Source organism: Tigriopus californicus, chromosome 10 (genome assembly GCF_007210705.1).
Source record: "Tigriopus californicus strain San Diego chromosome 10, Tcal_SD_v2.1, whole genome shotgun sequence".
Lineage (NCBI taxonomy): Eukaryota > Metazoa > Arthropoda > Copepoda > Harpacticoida > Harpacticidae > Tigriopus > Tigriopus californicus.
This window is the reverse complement of record NC_081449.1, coordinates 11,146,728-11,169,683: the sequence shown is the minus strand read 5'-3', so window position 1 is coordinate 11,169,683 and position 22,956 is coordinate 11,146,728. Positions and strand designations below refer to the sequence as shown.

Below are 22,956 nucleotides of genomic sequence, written 5' to 3'. Positions count from 1 at the left end.
TACTACTCCTCGTCTCCGTCTCCTTCTCAGCGATGAAACCTTGATTTGGATCCACACAAGTTTCAAGTTCTATGTGTTGGTTCCAAGTCGTTAAATGTGTTACATATCCTTTCGATATAGGGACAGAGTCGCACCAAACCACGGACTTCTTGGCCCGCCCACCCGCAATCGATTCGGCCGCGATTTGAGCCTTGTTTTGAGCTTCATTTTGAGCTTCGTTGGGCTCTTCATACACGCATTGAAATTTGTAAGAGTTGTGTTTACGACCTCTCTGCCAAACATGATTCCCATAATCCGAATTCATATCTGTGGAGACCGTTTGAATTAAGATCTGGTGCATTGGGGGTCTGGTTCCGGGTTTAATGGTCACTGGAGTCAAAGTGACTTGAATCTCTACACTTTGTTGTGGATTGATGACACCCGAGCAAGGATGAACCGCCACTTGGCCTTTGATGGCCGTGGATTTGATCTTAAAAGCTAAAGCTTCAGTGAAAGACAAGTTCTGAAGGGTGACATTAGCGCGGCTTTTACGGTGGAATGGTCCTCTGAAAACAACGTGGCCTGGAGGGTTAATCCTCAAAGGAGGCGGGGGTAAGAACCCCGACGACGTTCTGGGCAAGGCCTTGTCGGTCATAATTGGTTTCGTTCTTTAAAAAATTCGTCTTCAAAAACGAGCTGAGGCTGGCGGCGGGTTGATCTAAAAACTTGAACTGGTTTCGCCAGGATTGCGAGAAAGAGGAAATCAAGTTTTGAGTCAGGTTCGGTCCTTTTTTTAAAAAAAAATATTGCGGCCGAGAAGAGCACCTTAATTGCTCCAAAAACCAGATTATGTGGAATCTTACCAACTGCTTTCGGCTTTTTATCTTGAATTCAAGAGTAAAATGAGAAGAACCCTTGCTTTTTCATGAATACTCGTACCGTACATTCACCAAAAATTGGCCGAAAAGAATCTGTAATGGGTTCGCTGACCTAATTCAAACTTTATTAGACTTTTGACATTTTGGCAAACAACTGATGTTCTTGAAATTACAGTGTAAGTAAGTCGGTTTCAGTGAGTAAACGTGTATTAACCAAGTGAGCTTGATAAACATGTAAAAAAAAAGATTGATCATTCGAACTCAACGTGCCCAAAGCTGACCTCAAACGTATCGCACCATACGGATAGCCATCTAAGTTTGAAGGCGTCCATATCTTTGGGTAGCCGAATAGTGATGTCGCGTTTTTGGACTCGTGTCAGCCTTTTAGGGCCCAATCGACTCTTGTAGCCAGCATAAGGGTACTCTAAAAACCGTCCAGTCTTCAGATTTTCCTCTTCTCCGGCATATAACACTACCGATGGACCCTGCAGGCACATCAGTTGTAAATTGGGTAATAAAAACGTGATCGGTTAAGTGAGTACTAATTTTCAAGACGTTTGATGCGCGTACCTGTCCGTCGTAATTGAAATCTCGAATGACCAAATGCTCTCGATCTTGAATATACACTGTGCCAGCCACCCGGTGTTCCACATTAGTAAATGATCCCACCAAGGTCAAATCTGTTTTGGGCCGCTTGGGACTTGTATTTCGGGCTTCCCGCAAATCCACGCGACCAAAAGAGACTCCATACTCTGAGCACCAAACCACCAATCGGTCAACATCGGAAACCCTTAGGTTTCTTGGTAATGCCAAAGTGTAGTTGTTGTTCAAAGTCTTAGGAACTTGTTCTTGATTATCAAGTTCTACAATTGCTAATGGAATGCCTTGGGCATAGTCGGTTTCGTCCTTCGGGATGGCTGTGAAGGTCACTCCTGGTGGGCCTTCTCCATCATAGTAGAACCGATGGATGAACAAGCTTCGGCTGTCTTTTCCATAGAGTTCTCCTTGAACCAAATGTTGGACGAAGCGGAATTTACCATAGTATTCCCAATCTGAAGGCACTTCACCTTTGACGACACTCAAGATGTATGAACTCAAAGTGAGTTGAAGAATAACCAATGGTAACAACTGCAAGGAGACGTGAACTAGATGATCGTAAAATATGTACGTAATCACACTTGATAAGATCTTTCTTGGCTTCGTCTGATGATTGGGCTCCATTAATCAAGAAGAATGTCCTTCACATGTTGTCTAGCCTCGAACTTAATTATTTTATTGATCTCACACTTGTTCGGGGCTATTATTTTAAACCACTGCTTGCCATCACATGTTACTTCGAAATCGATTGAGTGAAAACGAATGATACCTACCATAGTTTAAGTCTGGATTTTGAGGCAAGGACGGATTCTACATACAAGGTTCTGCCAACCAATCTTTTCAAGCTTAAGATATGAGATCGGCTCTGCACTCCTTGTTGAACTGACTTCTGGTCAGTCTTTTGAACAACCATCCCAACCCAAACCAATAGTAAAGTAAGCACAAAGGACATGTTCTTTGTCCTTTCGAGCAATGTCATCCATCGGCAGTTCTTTCCCTCCGTTGACCCGAGGGAATTCTAAACTTATCAGCAATCACGAATCCATTGCATTTCAAGTGTTTGAAAAAAACCTGTTTCTTCTATCAGAGTACTTGGTGCAATGCAATTATTCACAAGGCATTGGAATTCCAAGTTGACCTGGAGCACGGTGCCGTTTTTACGATGACGTAACATATAACTTGTTTGAATATTATTATGAGTAAATGCGAGTGTACTTATCTCTACCATTCTGGCTTATTCAATCTCTAAGAAAAGAAGAGAACCATTGGAGAAATTTGAAGGTCTTTCCCCTTTTCAAGACATGAAAGGTGACTCATAAAGAGTGTTGTATTCTTGGGATATCTTTCCATGGGTTAGGTCAAATGCCATTTGTTCGTTAACTCTCAACAATGCCCTCCAAAGTGATCGATGAAAGATGTTGTTGCATCGCCTCATCCATTAGTTGAAATGCGGGCCAATGCCCGCTCCGACATAGAAAGATCCTTTTTGTCATAACATTGTTGCCTGAAGTGTTACGCAATCAGACTCTTCCTCAGAAGAAGTTCATACGAGTATGTACATCACCACCGAGATACCATTGAGAATGGCAGTGTGCGTGGACTGCTTTTCGAGATTTCTCAAGTCTCGGCGTCAAAACGCCTTCGTTACTGTTTTTTGTTAATTTTATACCCGTTTGAGTATGTTTGAAGAAGGAGACGGGTTAGATTTGTCTACGGCTCTTATCTGATATTTTAAGGGCAATGTTTGCCCAAGAAGTCTTGCGTCGGATGCCCAACGACAAGCTACATCAAATACACCATGAAACCCGGCATGGATCCTCCCATCACCTCTCACTTAACAGTTGGCCTCGCACCATAACCCCGAGTTTATGAATTGGAGGATCCAGGAACGTCAGTCCACATTCGAGCTCTCCGTCCATCGGCTAGTTTGTTCATGAAAAAAATGAATGGACTTGAACGCCCAAGCAAATATCATCCGAGTGTGAAAGAGGAAAAGCCTTTCTTTGCATCTGGGCCCCCATTCTCTGGCCAACCAAAGTGCGTGTTTGTTCATAGTTGTATGTAAAGGCGGTAATTCGGTGGCAAATTGTCCACGTCCAAGAAGATGGGACCCAAAGAGCAGAAGATCACGATGGGAATGGCGGAGTGACGAGGCTTGAATTTGGGTGTGAAAAGGTCTCGAGTTCAAAAGACATTTTCCTCCTTGAATATCCAATCAGTTTCATGTGGGAGCTCCCTTGAGTTACACACCTTCTCGGACAATCTCAGGAGTGATGATGAGCTGTGTGTGACCAACCAACTGAACTCTTCATATCACTTTGTTTAACTCTCACCAGGCAACCGTGAAAGGTAAGCTACAGCACTTAAGGATATAATGAGTTATAATGTACCATGTACAAGGGGGGATTCATAAATCTTTAATTTAGAAATTTGTTACCAGTGATTGCATTAGAATTGAACTGGAAGTCCTGATTATGTGACGTAGCCATATATTTGATGACCTACACATTCTTTGTTAAACTAGTTGACAATCTTCAGATTCACGCAACCTCGATTTAGTTCCAAGAACGAGATCTTCTTGGAAAAGTAGGCATGGCTTCCTTCTGCGAAGTTGGGGAGAGTCGGCAGAGGAAATTAATGGTTGTCAGTTGTCAACTCCATTGCAATTTCGGTGCAAAATGTTGTTGCCAAGCAATTTGTGTTGACGGGTATGTTACGATTAGCACTTACTGCATGATATGCAACAATTGGACCATTTTTGCTCTTTATCTCCCGATTCAATAGACACCAAATGTTCATGAAGTCACTGAAGTCTGCTCAGATATTGTGGTTCGTTTAATGGTTGATCTTTGGCGTAATCGTTGGCAATTTTTTTTAGCATACTTGATTAGTTTTTAGGAGTTGCGCAGCAAATCAAAACCTGAAAATGAAGCTTCCCAACAAAATCACACTCAAATGGTTCCACAATACTCGACTTGCACCTTATTGTTGTTGAATCTAGTATTGCACTTGGTTGACACTTTGATAGTATTCATGTGGCATTGGAGGAATTCTATATATCGTGCACAAGACAGCTCGACGACAAGGTGAAGCTCATCATCACAGTTATTATCATTCGTATCATCGTTGAGGTCGTAAGATTTTCATCCCATAAACGAGATGCATGTGAATCCAGTCATGGTTTTGTATTAGTGGAAAATAGCCATGTCATCGTCCTTCTCTTGATGCACCCAAGAGGTAGGTGGTAATCGAGCTAAAGCAGAACCGGCGGTTGTATGTGGCTTCGCAGGTTGAAGGAGGCCTTTAGGTGCGATGGATGATCAATGCTCGTGGTCCGAAAAATGTGGGAAATGGGCCCATTTTGAATGCCAGTTAACCTTTCTCGGAATGATAAACTGTGGTGCATTTCATCCTAGCATCACTTCACTTATTGGAAGCGAAAGACTCCGGATGCCTTCGGATTAAATATACGCATGCTTTCGGCACTTGGATTTGAACCTGCGACACCTGGGGAGAAAATTCTGGCTGTGTTTGCGCTGCCTCTTAGATCGCTTAGTTACACCAGCTTTAGATTACACTCCTTCTTGTCCCAATGAACATAAATCAACCTTGAGAAGTAAATCTCATAAAGCCGTTCCACACCGAAAGATGCAGACGGGTAGTTTATCATGATAATCGAGCTGAATGACACACCAAATATCCCTCGAGATCGTCTGGCTGGCCGCCGTTTCCTCGTTTTGATTTAAATCTTTGACTTAAATCAAGTTAACCGCTACCCAAATAAATGCTCAATGATGACACTAACCCGTGCCCACACCCAAAATTAAACCGTACTCTCTCTGCCACCGGCAGATTTTCGATAAATCAGAGTTACTCGCATCAAAGCCTCGTCGTTTGACAGACGAAAAAAGAAACAAAAAGCCTCAAGTCGAATCCCCTTTTTTTAGCGTTATCCAGACCACTCCTCTCCGATTGGACTCATTGACTTTGATGGTCAATGTATTTTTAAGCTAAAGAGCAAGTAATAAATCAAGTGTTTTAAAATTTCAAGCTATCGCATTATCAAAATTCTCGCTTTTTGTCGAATCTTTATTACCTTGGCAGTTTGTCTTAGTGATTATTACCTGACAGCTGATTGTAGCCGTTTGACGGGGTTCTAAGGAGGCTATTATCAGAGATAAATTGGAGTTGAGTTATAAAACAGAAAAATAAAACTTTGTAAGGGAAAAAGCAGAAGCAAAACAGGAAAATTAGCTGAGGTAATGCTCGCTGGACAACAAGTTTTATCGTTAGTAGACATCTTGTCGTACTTGTTGCAAGGTAGGGCCAAGCAGCTTATTCGAATTGACCCTTGTAAGGATTTTAAGCAATAACTTCGTCAACTAAGTTCGGTTACAATCGTAATCGAATTGTGGAGACCATTCATACATGTTGATTGTAAAATGACCTCTCGACAGAGCTCAATAATTTTCGATAACATAATTCGAATAGAGTCACGAGTATAAAAAATCCAGCCCTTTTGAGCCATGACTTTTGAAAATTGGTTTATTTATTTTCGTCTGCATTTTTTCCCCGCCTGCCATACTATCAAGCAAAAGTAAAGTGCAATCTTGGCTTCTAGAGAGAAGCAAAACATTTGCAAGATATGTAGTAGAACCTAACGTCAGTCGCGTGATGCACGGTCTTCTTTGGCTCGTGTTTCGGCAAGTTTGGAGTTTGTGGTGACCTGAGAATTGCAGGCATGTCTGGTTTTAATTATTGTCGTTGCATTGGACTTGAAAGTAAATCACAAAATTGCTCACCGCAAGCAAAGCAATTATCATCTTTGAAGACTGACTCGCCGACTCCGATTTGTCGAGGAAATGTGTGGCGACACGAAACAAGCCAGTCTCCTCTCAACATCGCCATTCCAGATTCATTGGGCTCATCAAAGAAAGTACATCCGATATTGAAGGGAAAAGGCATTAAAGGGAATCTGATTCGCTTGGGCTTTATTGGCCAAGCCTGGGGCAGTCTTGTGGATCATGATTGAATAATAGATCGATTCAGGGGGAAGTTGTTCCGTGCTTCATAGTGAGACATTTTGTACTCTTATTCATCGTCCATTTTTGAAGGTGCTTAAAATCAGGACATTTTTTAGCGCTCCATCTCCAATGTTTCACAAAGGGGGTGGTTTGGTTCGTATCCCTTGCGCTCATCGCTGCATCGCTTTAGGGGTGCTTTTCTGAAAACATCATGAGATGCCAGATTCTTGTAGTTCTTGTGGCCTTGTACTTCACATTTACTTTATCCATGAGGATGGGTCTTCTCTGATAGGATCTTTTTCAAATTCGGTCACCCTCTGGGGACAATTAAGAGCTCTTCTAGCTAAGGATCGAAATATTTATGTTTATAGCGTGGAACGATAACATCTCAAATTCCGCCACAATAACTTTCAAGCTCAATCCAAGGGAGCGTATTGTCATATACTTATGGAAGACTAATGGTTTCCCCTTTAAAAGGTGTATCGTCGTCTGTTCTGGTGCGCAATGGGCAAAGTTCATGAGGCTGTTTTGAGGCCCTGAGCTGCACATAGGTACAGTGAGCCATATCACTCATTGATTGTATGCCCGTAGGGACCTAGCTCCTCATTGATCGAATCATCGCCCCCACCATCGATCAAGCCCATTACATTGCATATCGAATCTATTGATTTTGATGCTGACAGTTAACACTTCCTTGCATTCTTCCTTCAAAGTTAATTATGACCATAACCCAGAGAAACTGCGTTGTCATTCTTCTTGAGGAGAACTGTTGGTAGTAATTCAGTCGGGAGGGAAGTCAATGACGATTGGGGCTGAGGCTGTTGCTGGTTACAAGGGCTCTACCGCCGGTTCCACCGGTGTTCAATATAATGCGACTGACCTCAACCAGTGGCGGGTTGATTGGCTTGACGATTGTTCATATTTGGGCACAAGGATGCAACGAGGGTTTGAGCAACTCCATTTTTTTAGTTTTGACCATTATTACCAAGCGCGTGCCAGAAGACAAATGAATGCCTCCAGTCCGATTGGCTTGAGTCCAAATGAATGCTTTGTTTTCCAAACCTTTTTCTAGCCCAAATCTGGACGTCGGAGCTGCAAAGCTGCACTTTTTTGGCAGCCCAATCAGATCTTGGGCCAGAGTATTGAATCATCCAATCGCCCCTGGTCATAATCAAATTGGTTGCAACTAATTGGTTTAGATGAGGTTCTTTAGGAATATCGATCTCTCCGTGATCACCAACATTGAAAGGTCATGACTCATGAAGGATGAAACAATGGCTGCCACAAACCTCGCGGACATTTGATAGGCCAACTTGGCCAACCAGTCGTCGATGAGATCAGTCCATTTGCTCATTAGGAGCGCTTTCGTATATACGTACTACAATCAGCCTCCTGGCCCCTCCAGAGATTTTGGTCCATACGGACGCTAGATGAATCTTTAAATAACTACTCTCGTTTTACGATGCTTCCTCATGGCAGGCATCATCCATGATGAAATGAAACGCACCAATCACAAAAGTGTTCTGTCCCCAAGAGAATCGCTGAAGAGCCTGATCGTTCATTTAGCAACCCTTTTTATCACTCTTACCTAGTAGAGTGTATGTTTTGTAAACCCATGAGTATGTAGTACTATGTGGGGCTCTAATTTCAGGGCACTTTGAACTTTGAGCTCATGAATACTCAGGTTGATTCCCGGCTTTGTCGTAAAAGTGGGACCTAGCACACCACCCACGAAGAATGAGATTGCAAAATTAAGCCCATAAATTTCTTCTCACACTTGGTGCTGAGGCCCAACTGTAGTACTTTATACGGCTCAGTGGTCCTTCAATCCAAATTGAATTCTGCTAGTGTGTCGTCGCCAATTACGACCTTTGTTCTTTCACTCATTCAGTTCTCTCACTGAGAATTGAGTCGAGCTCAGGATGGACCCGCACCTACAAAGATAGATAGAGTTTATAGTCCGGGAGGGTATATTAAGCTACGTGGTATACTAAGTAGTCGGGTCGTCCAATTGCCATGAATAGGCCAGCTAAACAAATTGAATTAAATGGTTGTGCTTTTTTGGGAGTGTCATGATTTATTTACCCCATGAGGGCCGTTTAATGGAGGGCAATCACAATGCAGTTCATGACTCGTGAAGCGCATGAGCACAAACCCTTCGTTATATGAAAGAGGAAAAGAGAGAGAGGCCAATGGATTGCTTGCTTCTCCGTGCAGCCAACCTGTCTATTTGTACTCTAAGTGAAGGCGTTGGCATCCAAAGGCCACAAATTACTCTACATATTGCACTCCTTCAGGCAGAGAGACCCGAGCTCAAGCTCAAATCGGGTTAATGAGGCGTCAATTTCGTGGCGTTCTCAGGACAGGAAAATCTCTTTTCGGATCAAGAGAAACGAGAATCGTTTCCCCTTGAAGAAGAAACGTCGACAAATTTACACACCTTACCTCCCTATACGTAGGACAGGCAACAACAGATGGCTCATCAGAGGGTCACCTGTTATCACTCTTTCGCTCTTTCGGCTGTTGTTTTAATATAAGTATTTTTTGGTCGGGTAGATGGATGGGTTAGTCGTGTCCAATTTTCGAGGGTATCTGCTTGCTTGTATGTACATAGCTGTAAATTAAACAACCAGTAGCGATGGCATGGTTCTCGTTAAGAGAGGCTCCGCGATAAGCTCCTTATTTTCAACTTGACATCCATTCATTTCTCTTGGACCAAATGACTCTTGGACAGATAGACAGACGAGTATCGTCAGTTTGGTGGGTTGGGGTAAACTGGAGATTTTCACTTATCTCAATTGTAAATGATCTTGCCCCCAGACCCCTGTCCCCATGGCTTCTGGCCTGGTTACCGTCAATGTTCTCGAATGGTACGGAGTCCAAGACAATGGGTTGGGAAATGCAAGCTCTGGGTCTGGATTCGTTCCTATGGATGGAGTACAAGCTCAATGCCTACTAAAGATTGGGTGGGAGAGTCGACCCCCAAGCCTCAGCTTGGCTCTGCTCAGTCATTCACTCGGTTGCCTAGGTTGCCTCGGTTGCCTCGGTTGCCTCGGTTGCCTCGGATGCCTCGGTTGGAGACCGGTTGTTGTTAATTGCATGCTGAAAGTAAATCATTCATTTCCCTTAGACACTCAGTACTTCACCATTACATAGACCATCAACCATCGACGGACGACGAGCTCGTACTCTGTGGCTTCATTTACTCTCAATTTTGGGCGGGGAGAAGCATTTTTTATGACCTCGCGGGATCTTTTTTCCTAAATAACTCCTATGGCTGTTTGCACGGATGCATTGTCTCAAAACCTCGAGGCTAAGCCACGTCTCGTTTTTTTGATAGAGGTTGAAATTATAGAAATAATTATCTTTTTTTATTATTCAAACATTCTGGCTTCTCATTTGATCCTGATTTATGCTTCCGTCAATTGCTCTGTCTTGCTTTTGATTGATGATTGAAAGTCATGGGTGAGGTGCCAATCTTAATCACCAGGTTCATGTGCCAATAGCCTCAATGAGATTTATAGTAATAATACCACTTATGGCCAACCTACAGCACCCACAGAAGGAGTCCGGGTGGTTGGATCTGTGATCGGTAGGCCCGTTTGGGCTTCCGTCGCTTCAGTCTCTTTCCAACCGAGTAATAACCTAGGATCACAAAGTGAACGTACTAGAAGGGGCAAGATCCATTGAAAGTAGAGGATAAATTACGACCTAGACACTCCTAGCTGGCGGACAGAGTAGCCCCTCTGATGAGGCTGTCATCATCAGTATCAACTCCAAGTCCAATGCCTCCATTGGAATGCCGTTGTTGGTTAATCCGATCAAGATACGTAGTAGTCACTAGCTAGCTATTCTGACGCAGTAATCTCCTGGCCTCATCACACCTCCACCCCTTGGGAAAAAGTGATTCGCAATCGCCTCTTCTCGCACATGAGTACGTACATACACATAGTAGTGCCTTGTATCCCCCACTCGATGAACGTGCATTTGAGAGGGTGGATCTGCGCAAATTGACGGACTCATTTTCCTCCAGAAGGCTGGTTCTTTCGAAAGAGCACCCACTCTGAAATGAATCCGGCTCCAATATATTCTGTTCTGAGCTCATTTATCAAGCGAGTCCCTGCTGGTTCCCATGATGTCTCACTACAGTCTAAAGTGTAGAAATCACCTCAGAGCAATGAGGCTCTTGCAAATTGGAGGAGCCCAACAATAGCCATCTATTTCTGCCTAGGATTGAGGCTCGAAAATTGAGCCTTGAAGAGGTATGTAACGCACATGTGATGTTCTGTAAATATGAAAAGCTTCCTGACCTCTTGGAAGCGATTGGCCGTTAGGAATGTTATACAGGTGGGTGATGATGACGACCTTACCTGGGCTCATTAAATTCTCATGATCAACTTTTTTGGTGGCTAATGATGTGGCACAGATCGTTGAGAAGGGGTGCTAATTCTCTCACTAGCTTCAGGCTGGCATTCCCGTCCCGATTATGTTCATCAGATTCTTGAGCTGAACCAAATGGATTCTGGAGTTGGAGCGAAAAGAACACAAAAACATTTTGGTTCTACACAAAAGGGACAAGTTTCTTCATCGTCAACAACAAGTCACAACGTTCGGCTTGGCAACAAGAAACAATTAAGTTCAAGTCACATTCATCTTGATTAATCTGCAACTTTTTTGTAATTAACACCGTGATGGTCATCATCACTCCTCGATCGGAGAGGCGGCTTGTCATCTGAGTAGGTATAATAAGAGATCAAGAATTTGCTCCTCAAGTATTGCAGTAAAAAAAATGCCAAACATCACCAGTGAGAGATGTTTCTTTTCCTGACTCAATGGACCAACTTGATGATCTGGAGGATGACATGAGCGTGTACGTCCTAAAAGTTTACTACCATTGCCGGAATGTTCTCTCCTCGTGATATCGAGATCAGCCAGCCCACTCTGTTCGTTTTAGAAGCCAGATTTACACCGAACCCCAATTAATCCGTTTTGGTTAGTGGATTAACGTGCAAAACCATCGTAGATTCTCCCCGTTATCGCTTCGAGCATCTTTCCAACCCATCTTTGCTAATGGTACACAGCTTTCGCGTCTTGGTTCGTCCAAGGCTCGTTCGTTTTTTTTTTTCGGCCACGTCTTCAAACAATCGAGTTTGCCAAATTGAACGGAGCATATTCGTATTCTCCAGTCGAGTCTCTCATTCAATCAGAAACAGAGCCAGGCTCGACTAGTATGGACAGATTTTTTGTGGCGTTGTTTTGAAACCATCCCATCGATCGACCTTAATGAACTGAAACTCTCGAGTCTGCTCAGGAGGACGAGTGATGACGAGTTCGAGTGTCTATGGTTCTCGCACCATTGATGGATGGTTTCCCTGTCATATTGCGTCTAGTCTAGAGGATACGTCTTCATCGACAAGCCTCGTATACCGTGCGTAGTATGTAAGCAAGTACGTGCCGTACCCATCCCTTCGTTGTCCATATGTGAGGGAACAGTGGAGATTACGTTGGCAAGATAATCCCGGGTGGTTGCCATTTCGTGTGGTTCGAAGCCAACCCCTTTGAGCGTGTGTTTTCAAATGAAGGTGTCACATATCAATCATTTTCTCCGACTTCAGGGAGCTGTTGGCTTGCTAGCTCGGTGACGAGATGGTCGTCTCCTTCCGCCCCTTTGGACCACAAATATAAACGTGCCTTCTTGTATTTCCTACCGATTTCCCCACCATTTTGTCATTTTGGCTTAAGATTGAGGCCGGGAGCAATGGGATTTCAATAAGATTGTACAAGGGTACCTACCTTACTGTACATATCGTAAAAGGAACGAGAGGCCCACTGATTGTTTGGATCAAGCAGTGTGATTGGCACCTCGGGGGGTGGGTTGCATTATTGAAATGAGAACTGGTCATGAGATGAGGTGGGCCTTCAATATCAAATCTGCCTGAGAGTTAGATATCAAACTCGTATGATAGCTCGGGAAAGAATGGGTAGAATTGGAGCCCTTTTTCACTCCCGACAAAAGGAGCTTTGGTCCGGAGGGTCATAAACATGAAGAAAAAAAACAATAACGGGTGTTAATTCAGGCAGAAATCAAGCTGGGGACTCAATTCAAGGATGGCGTTGTCTACACCATCTACTCTACACCGACCAACTGAAATATTTCCATCAAGCTGAAATATCACTTTAATATGTCTGCATGTTGATCGCCTGATGGTGGTTTTGACAAAAGAATTTCAAATTGGGTTTGATATTAAAAAGACAAAAATCCCCATGTGGAAGGGCTTCGTCAGAAAAAGGCCCCCAAATATCAAATGCATGGATGGAATGGGCTCAATTTTGGACAGGAAATTGCTCGTAATGAATTGAAGGAGAATGCACGTTGGTGACATTGTTGGATTGCCGTTCAATTGGACTTTTTTTGCAATATGCCATTGCAAGATCGCCCACGAGGTCATTGGACACACAATCATGATTATCTGGGCGCAGTCATTGTTTCAGGGGCCAATTCTTGAAATCACGTACTAATACCACTAGACCAATGGCAACCCCGCCCTGTAAGACGTATGCAACTCACGTACAATTTGATTGGTGACTGATAGTGATCCATTGGTGGGTACAATTTCCCAACTTGACCACTACCGGCTGTTTTTTTTGGCGTGAAAAACGCTGTACGTGTTTTTTTCGATATTGGAAAGAATGACCAATAATGATTTATTTCTATGGCCCTTCCGTCCAAAATGTCAATGGAGGCTTTGAAGCCCCAAATTTGTCCATGGATGGCGCTAAGGGTTCGAGAGTGTCCAAGGCAAATCTGAACGGAATTGGCCGTGTACTTTACTTCTTCTCGTATTTCTCGGAATCTTCCCACTCTCTCTTGACTAAAATAAAATGGAGCTGATGAGCCACCAGTTCTTTAAAGTTGCGAACTGAGCCCATTCATACGAATCTTTCCCGCCTTCTCTTCAAGTTCATTTATTTAAATGGTTTCGGTCCAAATCGGGCGTTCCGGGTGTATACCATTTCATATCCAAATGCAAACATGAACTTTGGGTATTTCAACCCCAGAATGGTGCCCAATGGTGCCCGTGGACGAGACCACAAAAAGAGCTACCAGGGATGAAAGAGAGCATGGAACCTGATTGAACGTTGATCAGCCTTGACAATTGTATTTCTCGGGGCAATTTTTCGTCTGACTCCGGGGTGAAATCCTTCTAAAGTCGCTAATCGATCTTCGAGCTCCAGATTCCAGATTGCCCTGTCTGGTCCACTATGCATAATTCGCTGGCCTTTGGTGAATGAAAGGTTCATGTATGAATGTTTTCAAATACTGAAACGAATCCCATATCGTGCCTAATCATGGTACGTACATGTACAGTATGTGTACACTGCGTTTAACAGCATGAGGTTAGAAGGTCCATCCAAGTTTTGTACCCGCGATGTGACCATATGAGAGATCAAACGTGGTTAGACGTGGTTAGCAGAGTCTAAGAAGCCGCTCGGCTCATCATCATCATCATCATCATCATCCATTCATCAACGTGAGAAGACACAAGGAGGTCATTCTTTTTTACGTACCTCAACGGAGTCGCTCCGTTGGTTCCCGTTGAGTCGCGTGAGCTTGGTGCAAATTAAAAACCTTTCTTTACGTCGGAGCTCTACAGTTTTTGCCTCCCAACCGGAGTCAGTGGGATACTGGCTGTCCATTTACTTCATTTCAGTAGAATATGCTTCAACATCCAGTCAGTTTTGGTTAACTAGATCTCGTAAATGCTGCTGGACCTTGTAGTGTGTGGGTATGGTACTTCTCTACCTAAATATGTACCTGTGAGACGTAGGTGGAGGGCCCTGTGAATTTATTGCGCGTGAAGAATGTCTGATTGATCTTGAAGTGGACTGACAGAACAAAAAGGCTTGGAATACTCCAAATACAGCTAAAAATGTGCCTTTTATTGCCACCAACCAAAAGGCACTGCCTCCATTCACATTTCCTTGTTCAGGCCGGGGCAAAATTCACTCATAAAAGTTGCGGTGAGGCAAAAAGAGATAAAATCGAATTATGCCCCCGTTATTCCCGATCTTTGGATTGTTGATTGGCATGACCATGGACTTCCCATCACTACCATTCTGAGCCATTGTGCACCACTGTCCACCATGTCAATGGCTGACCAACTCCAATCGGAGCCATCCGTCAATTGAGGTGGTTCTGGATTCTGCGGAATCGTTATTTTTCCATTTTTTGATTGGCCCCATTATTGGCACATTCCAGCTCCACCTCAGCCAAATCGAGCTACTTGAGCAAACAGTATCTGCTCCCCAAGCTAATGGGCATTCGAACCAAACGACAGGGCACTTAAGGCCCCGCATACTTTGCGATCACACCAGAGAATGAGACGAAATTGGGAATCAAATGGCTTGCCAAACCACCATTCTTCCTTCTCAAAGTACTAACTTCCACTGGAAGGCACTTGAACATACACACACACAAAAAAATGAGACCAGGAATTGCTTCATTAAGGGTTTCTTACCTTGATGGAAGTCACACCAAAAGATCCGATCTGGGGGAGAGGTGGACTTCATTTTTGACTATCCTATCACAAAGCGAACAAGTTTCAAAGCTAGCTAGGAGAAATATATATTGCACGTGCTTTGGACGTTTTCGATTTGGTTTGGCGAACATTTTGAACGTTTTTTGTCATCGCAATCTGAGAAAGATGACCTGCCGCTCTCTCTAATCTTGTTTCCCATCACTCATTCTCATCTGGAAAGGTCACCAAGTTGCTTCGTTTCTTCACGATTTGCTCTACATACACCAAAGAAACCGGCAATTCTGATTTAAAAATCAACGTACATAAATTTCACGATCATTGTTTTTTTCATCATAACACATCATTGCCACAGGATCCGGTAATTCGAACCGATCTCAACTTCACCATCTCTTGATTACTCCTATCTGCCAAGCAGACTAAGAATAGGTGGATTCATTTTACTCCCTCGTCTCTGCCGAATTTGCTATCTTTCGGGTTATTTCAACTTGCAAAGGATTTTTCCTGGACATGCCAATGACAGATTGTTATCATAAACAGAGCTGAAAGGTCGGTCTCGAAACATCTCAAATCTCCCTAGCCTGTCCATCTGGGGTCGTTCCAAGGTACGTACATGCCCTACTTTACTCGCCAAGCAAGCCACTTGAACAAAAGGGCCTCTACCAAGAGCAATAACGGCGTTCCCGCCCCTCTGAGCGATGTCATCGACCACAACGTGTCCAGGAAAATGGAGCATTTTCAGTTGATAAATCAGAGATGGAAATCTCAAGCCCCAAGAAATGAACCGGAATGTTCAGAGTCCCTCATGTAGTATGTACTCTGCGTCCATCGTGTTAGTGTAACATCCCAGACATACATAAAAAGGCTAGCCAAGTCAGTGTTGAAAGCTCCAGATCTTTCAATCACATGAAACAGATACTTCTTAATGGTCTCCATTTTGGTCTCTCTCTGGCTGCTGTTCCTTGTACCTACCAATAGAGATATTAAATGACCACCTTTTCTCCTGTATGCAGTGTCTTAATCTCAATTAATAGGATTGGGCGGGGCACTTCAGGCGGATGGTGTGGCGTCATGCCTTTTTGCTCCAAACCCCCTCAATTGCCTTCCTTCCAGATGGGTTGGTTGTTGAATTCTTACTCCTTACTCAAGAAAACTGGAGTTAATATCATGGTTGGCATTGGCCTCCTCCATCGCTTCCTACGAGGAAGACGACCACAGACAGAAAAAGAGACCAGAAGACAATGAAGGATGAATACAGAAAAGAAAACAAGCCACGAATGTTTTATGAGTTTAATGCCTAATTTGGGGGGGAAGGGAGAGAAAAGTCTCTTTATTCTAAATTGATGGCTTCATTGGCCGTCGTAGCGTCATCCCCATTGACTTTTTTTTTTGTAAATTGAGGATAAGTGCCATTAAAACAGGCGACTGATGAAGTAAAATTATTCAGGAGCCTGACAATCCGAGCCGACTCAAACCGATTCTAAATATGGTGCCAAATTCTTGTTTTTACTCACTCCAAAGCACGATACATGATGGACCTGATGGCACGAGGTGGGTCCGTATTGCACATTCTCGTACTACCCAACATTCTTTGCAGAGACCCCTCTTGCACTCTCTGTCCTATTTGATCCATCATGAAGGAGGTATGTCACGTGGAAATGAGAGTGGGCTGCCATTTTCACTTGGCAAGCACTGACAGAGCTCGGTTTGAACTCCTTTTTTATGCGAGTGTGTAATCTACGTGTAGGAAAAGACAAGTTTCGCTCCAATATGTGCGCATGTGTGCTGGGTGCTCTCACTCACTCACTCACTCACTCACTCACTCACTCACTCAGTTAGTCAGTCAGACATTCACTCAGTTGAGGAGAAGAAAGACTTGGTACTCACTACTCAGTACTCACCCTTGAACCCTAATGTGATTCTCGTGTACGTACTGTGTGCATGAGTGTACGTAGAGCGCGAGTCTTCGAAATACCTGTTTTGCTCTGTGCCGAAAACATGTCCGAGTTCTGCGCCCCTTTTCCTCCCCGCCTATTTTTTGCCTCCTTTGATTTCTGTCTTCAGAAAATGCTAATCTATCAAACATGCATCATATGGCCAGGCCACCCAGGTTTTGGCCCCAGCCTCGAATCCTTACACTGCATGTCTCATTTCTTAATTCCTATTACAAACTACATGTATATGCATTGCTGACCATTTTTCTCGCGAGGCCAACTTCAAAGTTTCAAGAGGCTTGGATTTTTATACGAAGACAAACAATTTCAAATGCCAAGTAGACCGGCAATTTGAACGCATGGATAGAGAGTATCGTAAAAAACGAGCATTCGTTTCCACGCTGGCATTGAGGTTAATATGGCCCATTCTGGCGACTCTGATCATTTGTTTGCCAGACGTTATTTATGGTGATTGGCTAATGCCACATTGTTTGACGATTGGAAGGAAACGCAACTTTGGTGGAATTCAATGGACTGGTATTCCAATCCTTCTCCGAAATTCGTTCCCATTCCGAAGGCATTCCCATTTGCCTCGTCAATTTGCCATCCGAACGAGTTTACGTACGAGTGTATTACCTACAATACCTATATAGTAGGTAAGCGCTCCTTAGAAATGGCGAAATTCTCTGGTATACGTACGTACTTTAGGGTCTAATTGCATCGTCGGTATTGTAAATACTTACCGTACATACTGTATTATTACGAATACTGGCGGAATGGCTGGTCAGTTCCTGAAGGAAGATTCATGGTCCGTGTGATGACAATGCAGATCCTCTTTGTTCAATCATGTCCTTGGTTATAATTTCTTTTATCCCTAGACCATTTAGTGGTACTCGCACACAACTCACCAGCCTGGCTGGTTGACTATCGTACAACCAACCAACAAACCAACCAAGCAACCAACCAACCTAAGGCCAAAGTTGGTACAAAGAGGTGTGAAAAATAATCTCTTTTGAATAAGTTGGGAAGTTGAAGTCGGAGATAAAGCACTCCTCACCATCAGCAAGCAATGAGCCACGATTGGAGCAGACTCCCAAGACGACTTGGAAGATAATATTGTGAGTGAATCCTTTCAAGCGAACTCAGCCATGACAGAACAGATTACTTGGTCCTAGTGTAAAAAGAGTGAGGGGAGAAAAACTTGCACAAAAAGCTAATCCTCAAATCATATCATGTCCCAAAGGTTTTTGTTGTATTTCCATGCATACAAAATACATAGAATGGCTGGCAATTAGGGAGCCAATTGCAGCTCAAAACCACCTTTTAGCTGCCCAGTCCCGGATCGTCAGGACAATAATTACTAACCGGGATTTTCCAGCTTCAACGGGAAGTTCATTCAAGCAAAAACTTCTAGGAAGCTAATTTGCACCATTGCCACTTTGTCGATCATTGCCTCTTCCCTTCTTCAGGCGTTCAAAATTGGAGAAAAGCGGGCAATGCAGCTAATGTTACCGACCAATAGGAACGATAGCTAGAAAAAGTCTTCTATGGAAGTGTCAAAATACGGGTCGTGGTCCCTTTTGGCAATTCAAACGGTATTCTGTTGAGTTGATGTCCTCAATAATTGAACGTAAACCAAAAGAACATTATCCTAGGATGTCTAACCTTCTCGATTCATAATAGAAATAAGGAATATGGTAGAAGGAGGTGGAAACATCATGAAGTTAAGTGCAAAAAAATCTTCGTCCACGAACCTAATGAATTTTCAAGCACCAGTCGTGAGTGACAGCAAGAATTCAGGAATTTGTTTTTACATCAACTTTTATGGGCTTGTGCACTGATACGTCAACTTTTGCAGAGAGGTTCGGAAAAAAATGCATAAGCAAAGATGCAAACACGATGTTGATTTTTGTCTTGTACTGATCATCAAGCTCCCAAAAGAATAAGTACCCGTTCGTCATGTTGTAAAATTGGATTAGTGCAAGGTCGGACTTGTTTTGTTTCGTATCCTGTTCTCGCTGTCTTTGTGAAGGCAATTAGCCAATTTCTCAAGCTCAAGTCTGTCACACCTACCTTATTTATTGTGCACACACTTGAGAAGATGTCACCTGATTTTGACAGGAGTGATTACTTCGATGCACTAAGCAGACTTGTGTATTCAAATTCGAAATTGTAATTAGTTATTTAACAATGACAATCACGTCATTTTAAGTTTTTTTTTCCACATTTAAATATAAAACATTGCCAAGAGCAACGTTAAACTATCTATAACATTGTTTCCACTTCTTGTGGTTATACATATTCATCAATAAGAAGACCCTTTGTGTGCTGCTTTGTAGGTCATTAATTTAGTTTTCAAAAAGCGAGATTGAACTCATATAATTAGGTAAACACATCTTCCTTATTCGGCAAGTATTGATGTCTTAGTCTCAAAAAGTGTTTCCAAAGAGGGATATGAATCAGTAGAGAGTAGCCATGCAATAGAGGTCTTCTTCAAAGACACTAAAGAGTAGACCAGACTAGTCACGTTCATCGACTCATTTGATGCGCCTACCTGTATTAGCTCTTGCGGATCGTTTTCTCAATGATTATTCAAAAGTCACAAAAGCCGTCGATTATACTTCAAGGCGCTGAATGCAACATACAATTGAATTCGCAAATGCTTGCCAATCTTTTCACATTGGATCTTCATCATGCAGTTGGCAAATGCATTGACTACCACGCATGTATTCATCCCGTTCTCTCCTCCAGAAATGCATGTCAGGCCACAATAGAGGGCGTGCTTTGTCAAAGTGTCCAATTAAAACCCTGAAAGGTTTCTTCTTCCATTATTACTACGAAATTGCACTCCTCAAAATGCAAATGCTGACTATCAAAGCTGCCATCTAGCTATTCGTCACAGCCAACGCTCCAATCCGGGACTGTTCTGATCCCCTAATTGAATCCCTGTCAACAAATGGCTTTATCGGATTATGGATCATCCTCCACTTGGCATTTTCCCCTGACTGCTGCGGTACCGAATGTACCGAATCGTCACCGAGAAAGGAGCCCCGGACATTTCCAGTTCCCACATACCCTCCATATTAGAGTGAATGAGTGGTAGTTTGTGGATAAACTCGTCATTTGACTTTGGCCATCTCACCGCTATTCGATTGATGGAGGAGCCCGACCATCAATTTCGCTTTCGTTGTAGATGATCGTAACAATGTAATTTCCGAAATAGCAAATCAAGGCGCCTAGCAATTAGTGTTTCAAAATCCGCTTGAAGAGACGAACCAGACGTCTCGGATTTAAATGGAAAGATACCGAGAATCTTCAGACTAATCAAGGTCCGACAGAAGAAAAAAAGATCATGGGAAGGAGAAGATCTCTCGATAAGACTAATGAAAAATGGTTACTCAGGCACCTCGTTACAACACGATTATTGACACTCGAGTAATGAAAAAAAGAGAGAGAGAGAAAAAAAGGCTAGATGTTTTGAGAGTACAGAGTGTACTAGTGGTAGTATACTTGCAGTATTTAAGTGTGCTCCCTTCTCTTTTATATTCTATCGTGTTCTCATTTAATGTGTTCACACTCTGCAAAAGGTTTTGAAAGTTGAGTGCTAATTTAGTACATTAGACCTCTTTTGGATTAGATATGAGTACAACTATTATTATAATACTCATTGTATGTTTATGTTAGCTGGCATTTTGTAAGGTGTTCTTTAACATTACAGTACAAAAAAAAAACTGGGAATCGTTTTAAAAAATACAAGTGGACTTCACTATGTACTTCACCATGTACATACAGCATATTGATTCAAGAAACATAGAGGAGCTTTTTATTAATTTGATGCGTCTTCCTGCTCCTTTTCGACTCATTATTCTTGGCAGTACTGAGAACTTAGGCGATTAAGAGGTCAGTAGCACATTATCAAAAGACCTTGGGTCACATTTTGGGACTCATGAACAACTTAATTCCATGGCATGGTATTCACACTTCGTACGACGGTTTTGCTCCAAGCTCCAAGGCTTCCTTGATCCACATAAACGGGTCAGTTGCTGTCGCTGGCAATGGCCCTTCGTCTACACAATCTTTATAGCCACATTCTGATAAAGCCAGTTTGCATGGCCAACTCTACATCCCTCCATTTCAACAACCTCTTTTACTGCTATGCCGTTAATAGAACTACTAAACCAGCTGTTTTCCCAATGTTGACCTGCCCACCGTTCATGAGAGGCCGCCGTCACTCTTGTAGTGTACGATTATAGTCTGGTAATCTCGTCGGATCTTAATTTGAGCCTTTCTCATAATTTAGCCTGTTATTTTGACACTCTCTGATCTGATAGTCTGAATGTCTGTCTATGCCAACGCTAATCCTGCTCAAGAGCTCTCATGTCTTGTCGGAATTGTTGCCCAATGATTGAATGAACGAGACGAGGCGTTGCTGGATGGGATCGCAAGAAGCCTTCCACTCACTCGCTTGGCTCAGTTTGAGTTTCGACCACATTGAATGAGGAGTCAAATGAAGAATTTTGACCACAGAGCTAGATTGGCATGAATACCGGAACATTTTTTGTCTGGATGGGGGAGCGGGCGTTTGATGGTGTCTGTGATAATCTAAGCAACTGAATTTTCTAGAATGTCTAGGGTTTCCGTCCAGTTTGAAAAAAGGTCAAGATAAATTATGAGTTTTTTGGGGCACTGGGCCCTTTGTGAGAGTTCGTTTGTCCAGACAATTTGGCCTCCCTTTCACAATTACGTTTGACAGAGCAAAAACAGTTCTCCTTCCTTTGAATACAAATTGACACCTTACCACGTACTATAACGACTTCTTACTTTCATTCAAGCACTTTTTCGCTTAAATTAGCACGTGGCCGACGGACGAAGACTTGGCCATCAATATCTTTATTACCCAATTACCGATCGCTTCAGTCTCACCTATTCTACATATACAGTACACACATACGTATGTGAACTGTGTATTTAACAATCCTTCAAGACCTCAGATTTGAGTACGATATATTTGGCACACTACAAAACCTGAGTATCACTATGTCTGTCTGTTTTTTTCCCTCTCCACTTGCACTTTGATCAAAACAAGATGGCGTCAACAAGAAAAGACCTCCCACTTCACAGTGCTTTGAATCCCTTGCCTAGGCTCTCCTTTCTGGTGCGTGCAATAGTATTACGAATACCACCGGTAATTAGTATCAAACCCGCTTGCGCTTTATAAGATGAAACTAATGATGGAATAAGTAGCGCTAAGTCGAGAGAAAAAGGTCAGACCCAACTCACCTCCATCCATTCCATTTTGGTTGGGTCGAAGCGAGTTCATCGCACATTTCTACGCGGGTAGGTATATTTCTACGTACATACATGGTGAGTAAAATATGTACACTGGAGGTTGTAGATATGTGGAAGATTCGTACCCTACGTTCCTACGAGAGATTCGGGGGTCCAGCAAAGAATCTGATAGAAAATTTATGACATTTGAGACCAAGTATGCAAAAATTTATACAAACAGAAGAGCAGTGCGTGACCCAGTGTTGGGATGATAATAAAAGATCGACTAAAATATCCATGCTTATTCATTCCTGTAGCATTTCTAGCCATCTCTATGGACTAGTCCGACCGCTAGTCAATCTCCTTGAGTTGGTCAGCGATTTCAAATTGAAAACTTTAAGTTCCACGGAATGATGATTCACGGGCAGAATGATGGTCATCACGATGAATGGCGAGAAGAACTCCAAGAGTGGTCGGAGCAGGAACCATTTCAGAGTTACCACCTCTTTGATATTTTGAACTCACGAAAGAGTACGTTTTTTTGTGTATCTCCGGTTGCGAGAGGGAATCTAGCCCGGCCAGGATGGATGGATAGATGGAGGCAAGTGCCCATCAAATCATCGTTTTTGTGGACTCGTCAGGAGAGCTAGCTAGCTAGCTAGCTAGCTAGGAGTGTCTTCTTGGGCATTCCAGCTCTGACAAACTCTTAAATTCCAGGGCTTCAAAATTCTACTCATAT

At 42.9% G+C, this 22,956-nt stretch overlaps 2 protein-coding genes across 3 annotated transcripts in view; one reads left to right on the top strand and one right to left on the bottom strand.

The window, feature by feature from the left end:
• Positions 1 to 1,046: 1,046 nt before the first annotated feature.
• On the bottom strand, positions 1,047 to 2,649 carry LOC131889354 (protein Skeletor, isoforms B/C-like). The gene is made up of 3 exons (XM_059238443.1): positions 2,228 to 2,649; positions 1,428 to 1,985; positions 1,047 to 1,342 (listed from the first exon to the last, which is right to left on the bottom strand). The coding sequence occupies exons 1-3, from the start codon at positions 2,228 to 2,230 to the stop codon at positions 1,109 to 1,111; spliced, it is 795 nt and encodes a 264-aa protein (XP_059094426.1). The 5' UTR covers positions 2,231 to 2,649; the 3' UTR covers positions 1,047 to 1,108.
• Positions 2,650 to 3,365: 716 nt separating this feature from the next.
• Positions 3,366 to 22,956, top strand: part of LOC131889338 (uncharacterized) — a 68,962-nt gene continuing 49,371 nt past the window's right edge. The window contains exon 1 of one of the 2 annotated variants that reach the window (XM_059238424.1): positions 3,366 to 3,803. The gene's annotated coding sequence lies outside the window, so the exon portion shown is untranslated. Of the gene's footprint in view, positions 3,804 to 17,945; positions 18,068 to 22,956 lie in introns of those variants that run through there. The other variant, XM_059238425.1, reaches the window with a different exon arrangement.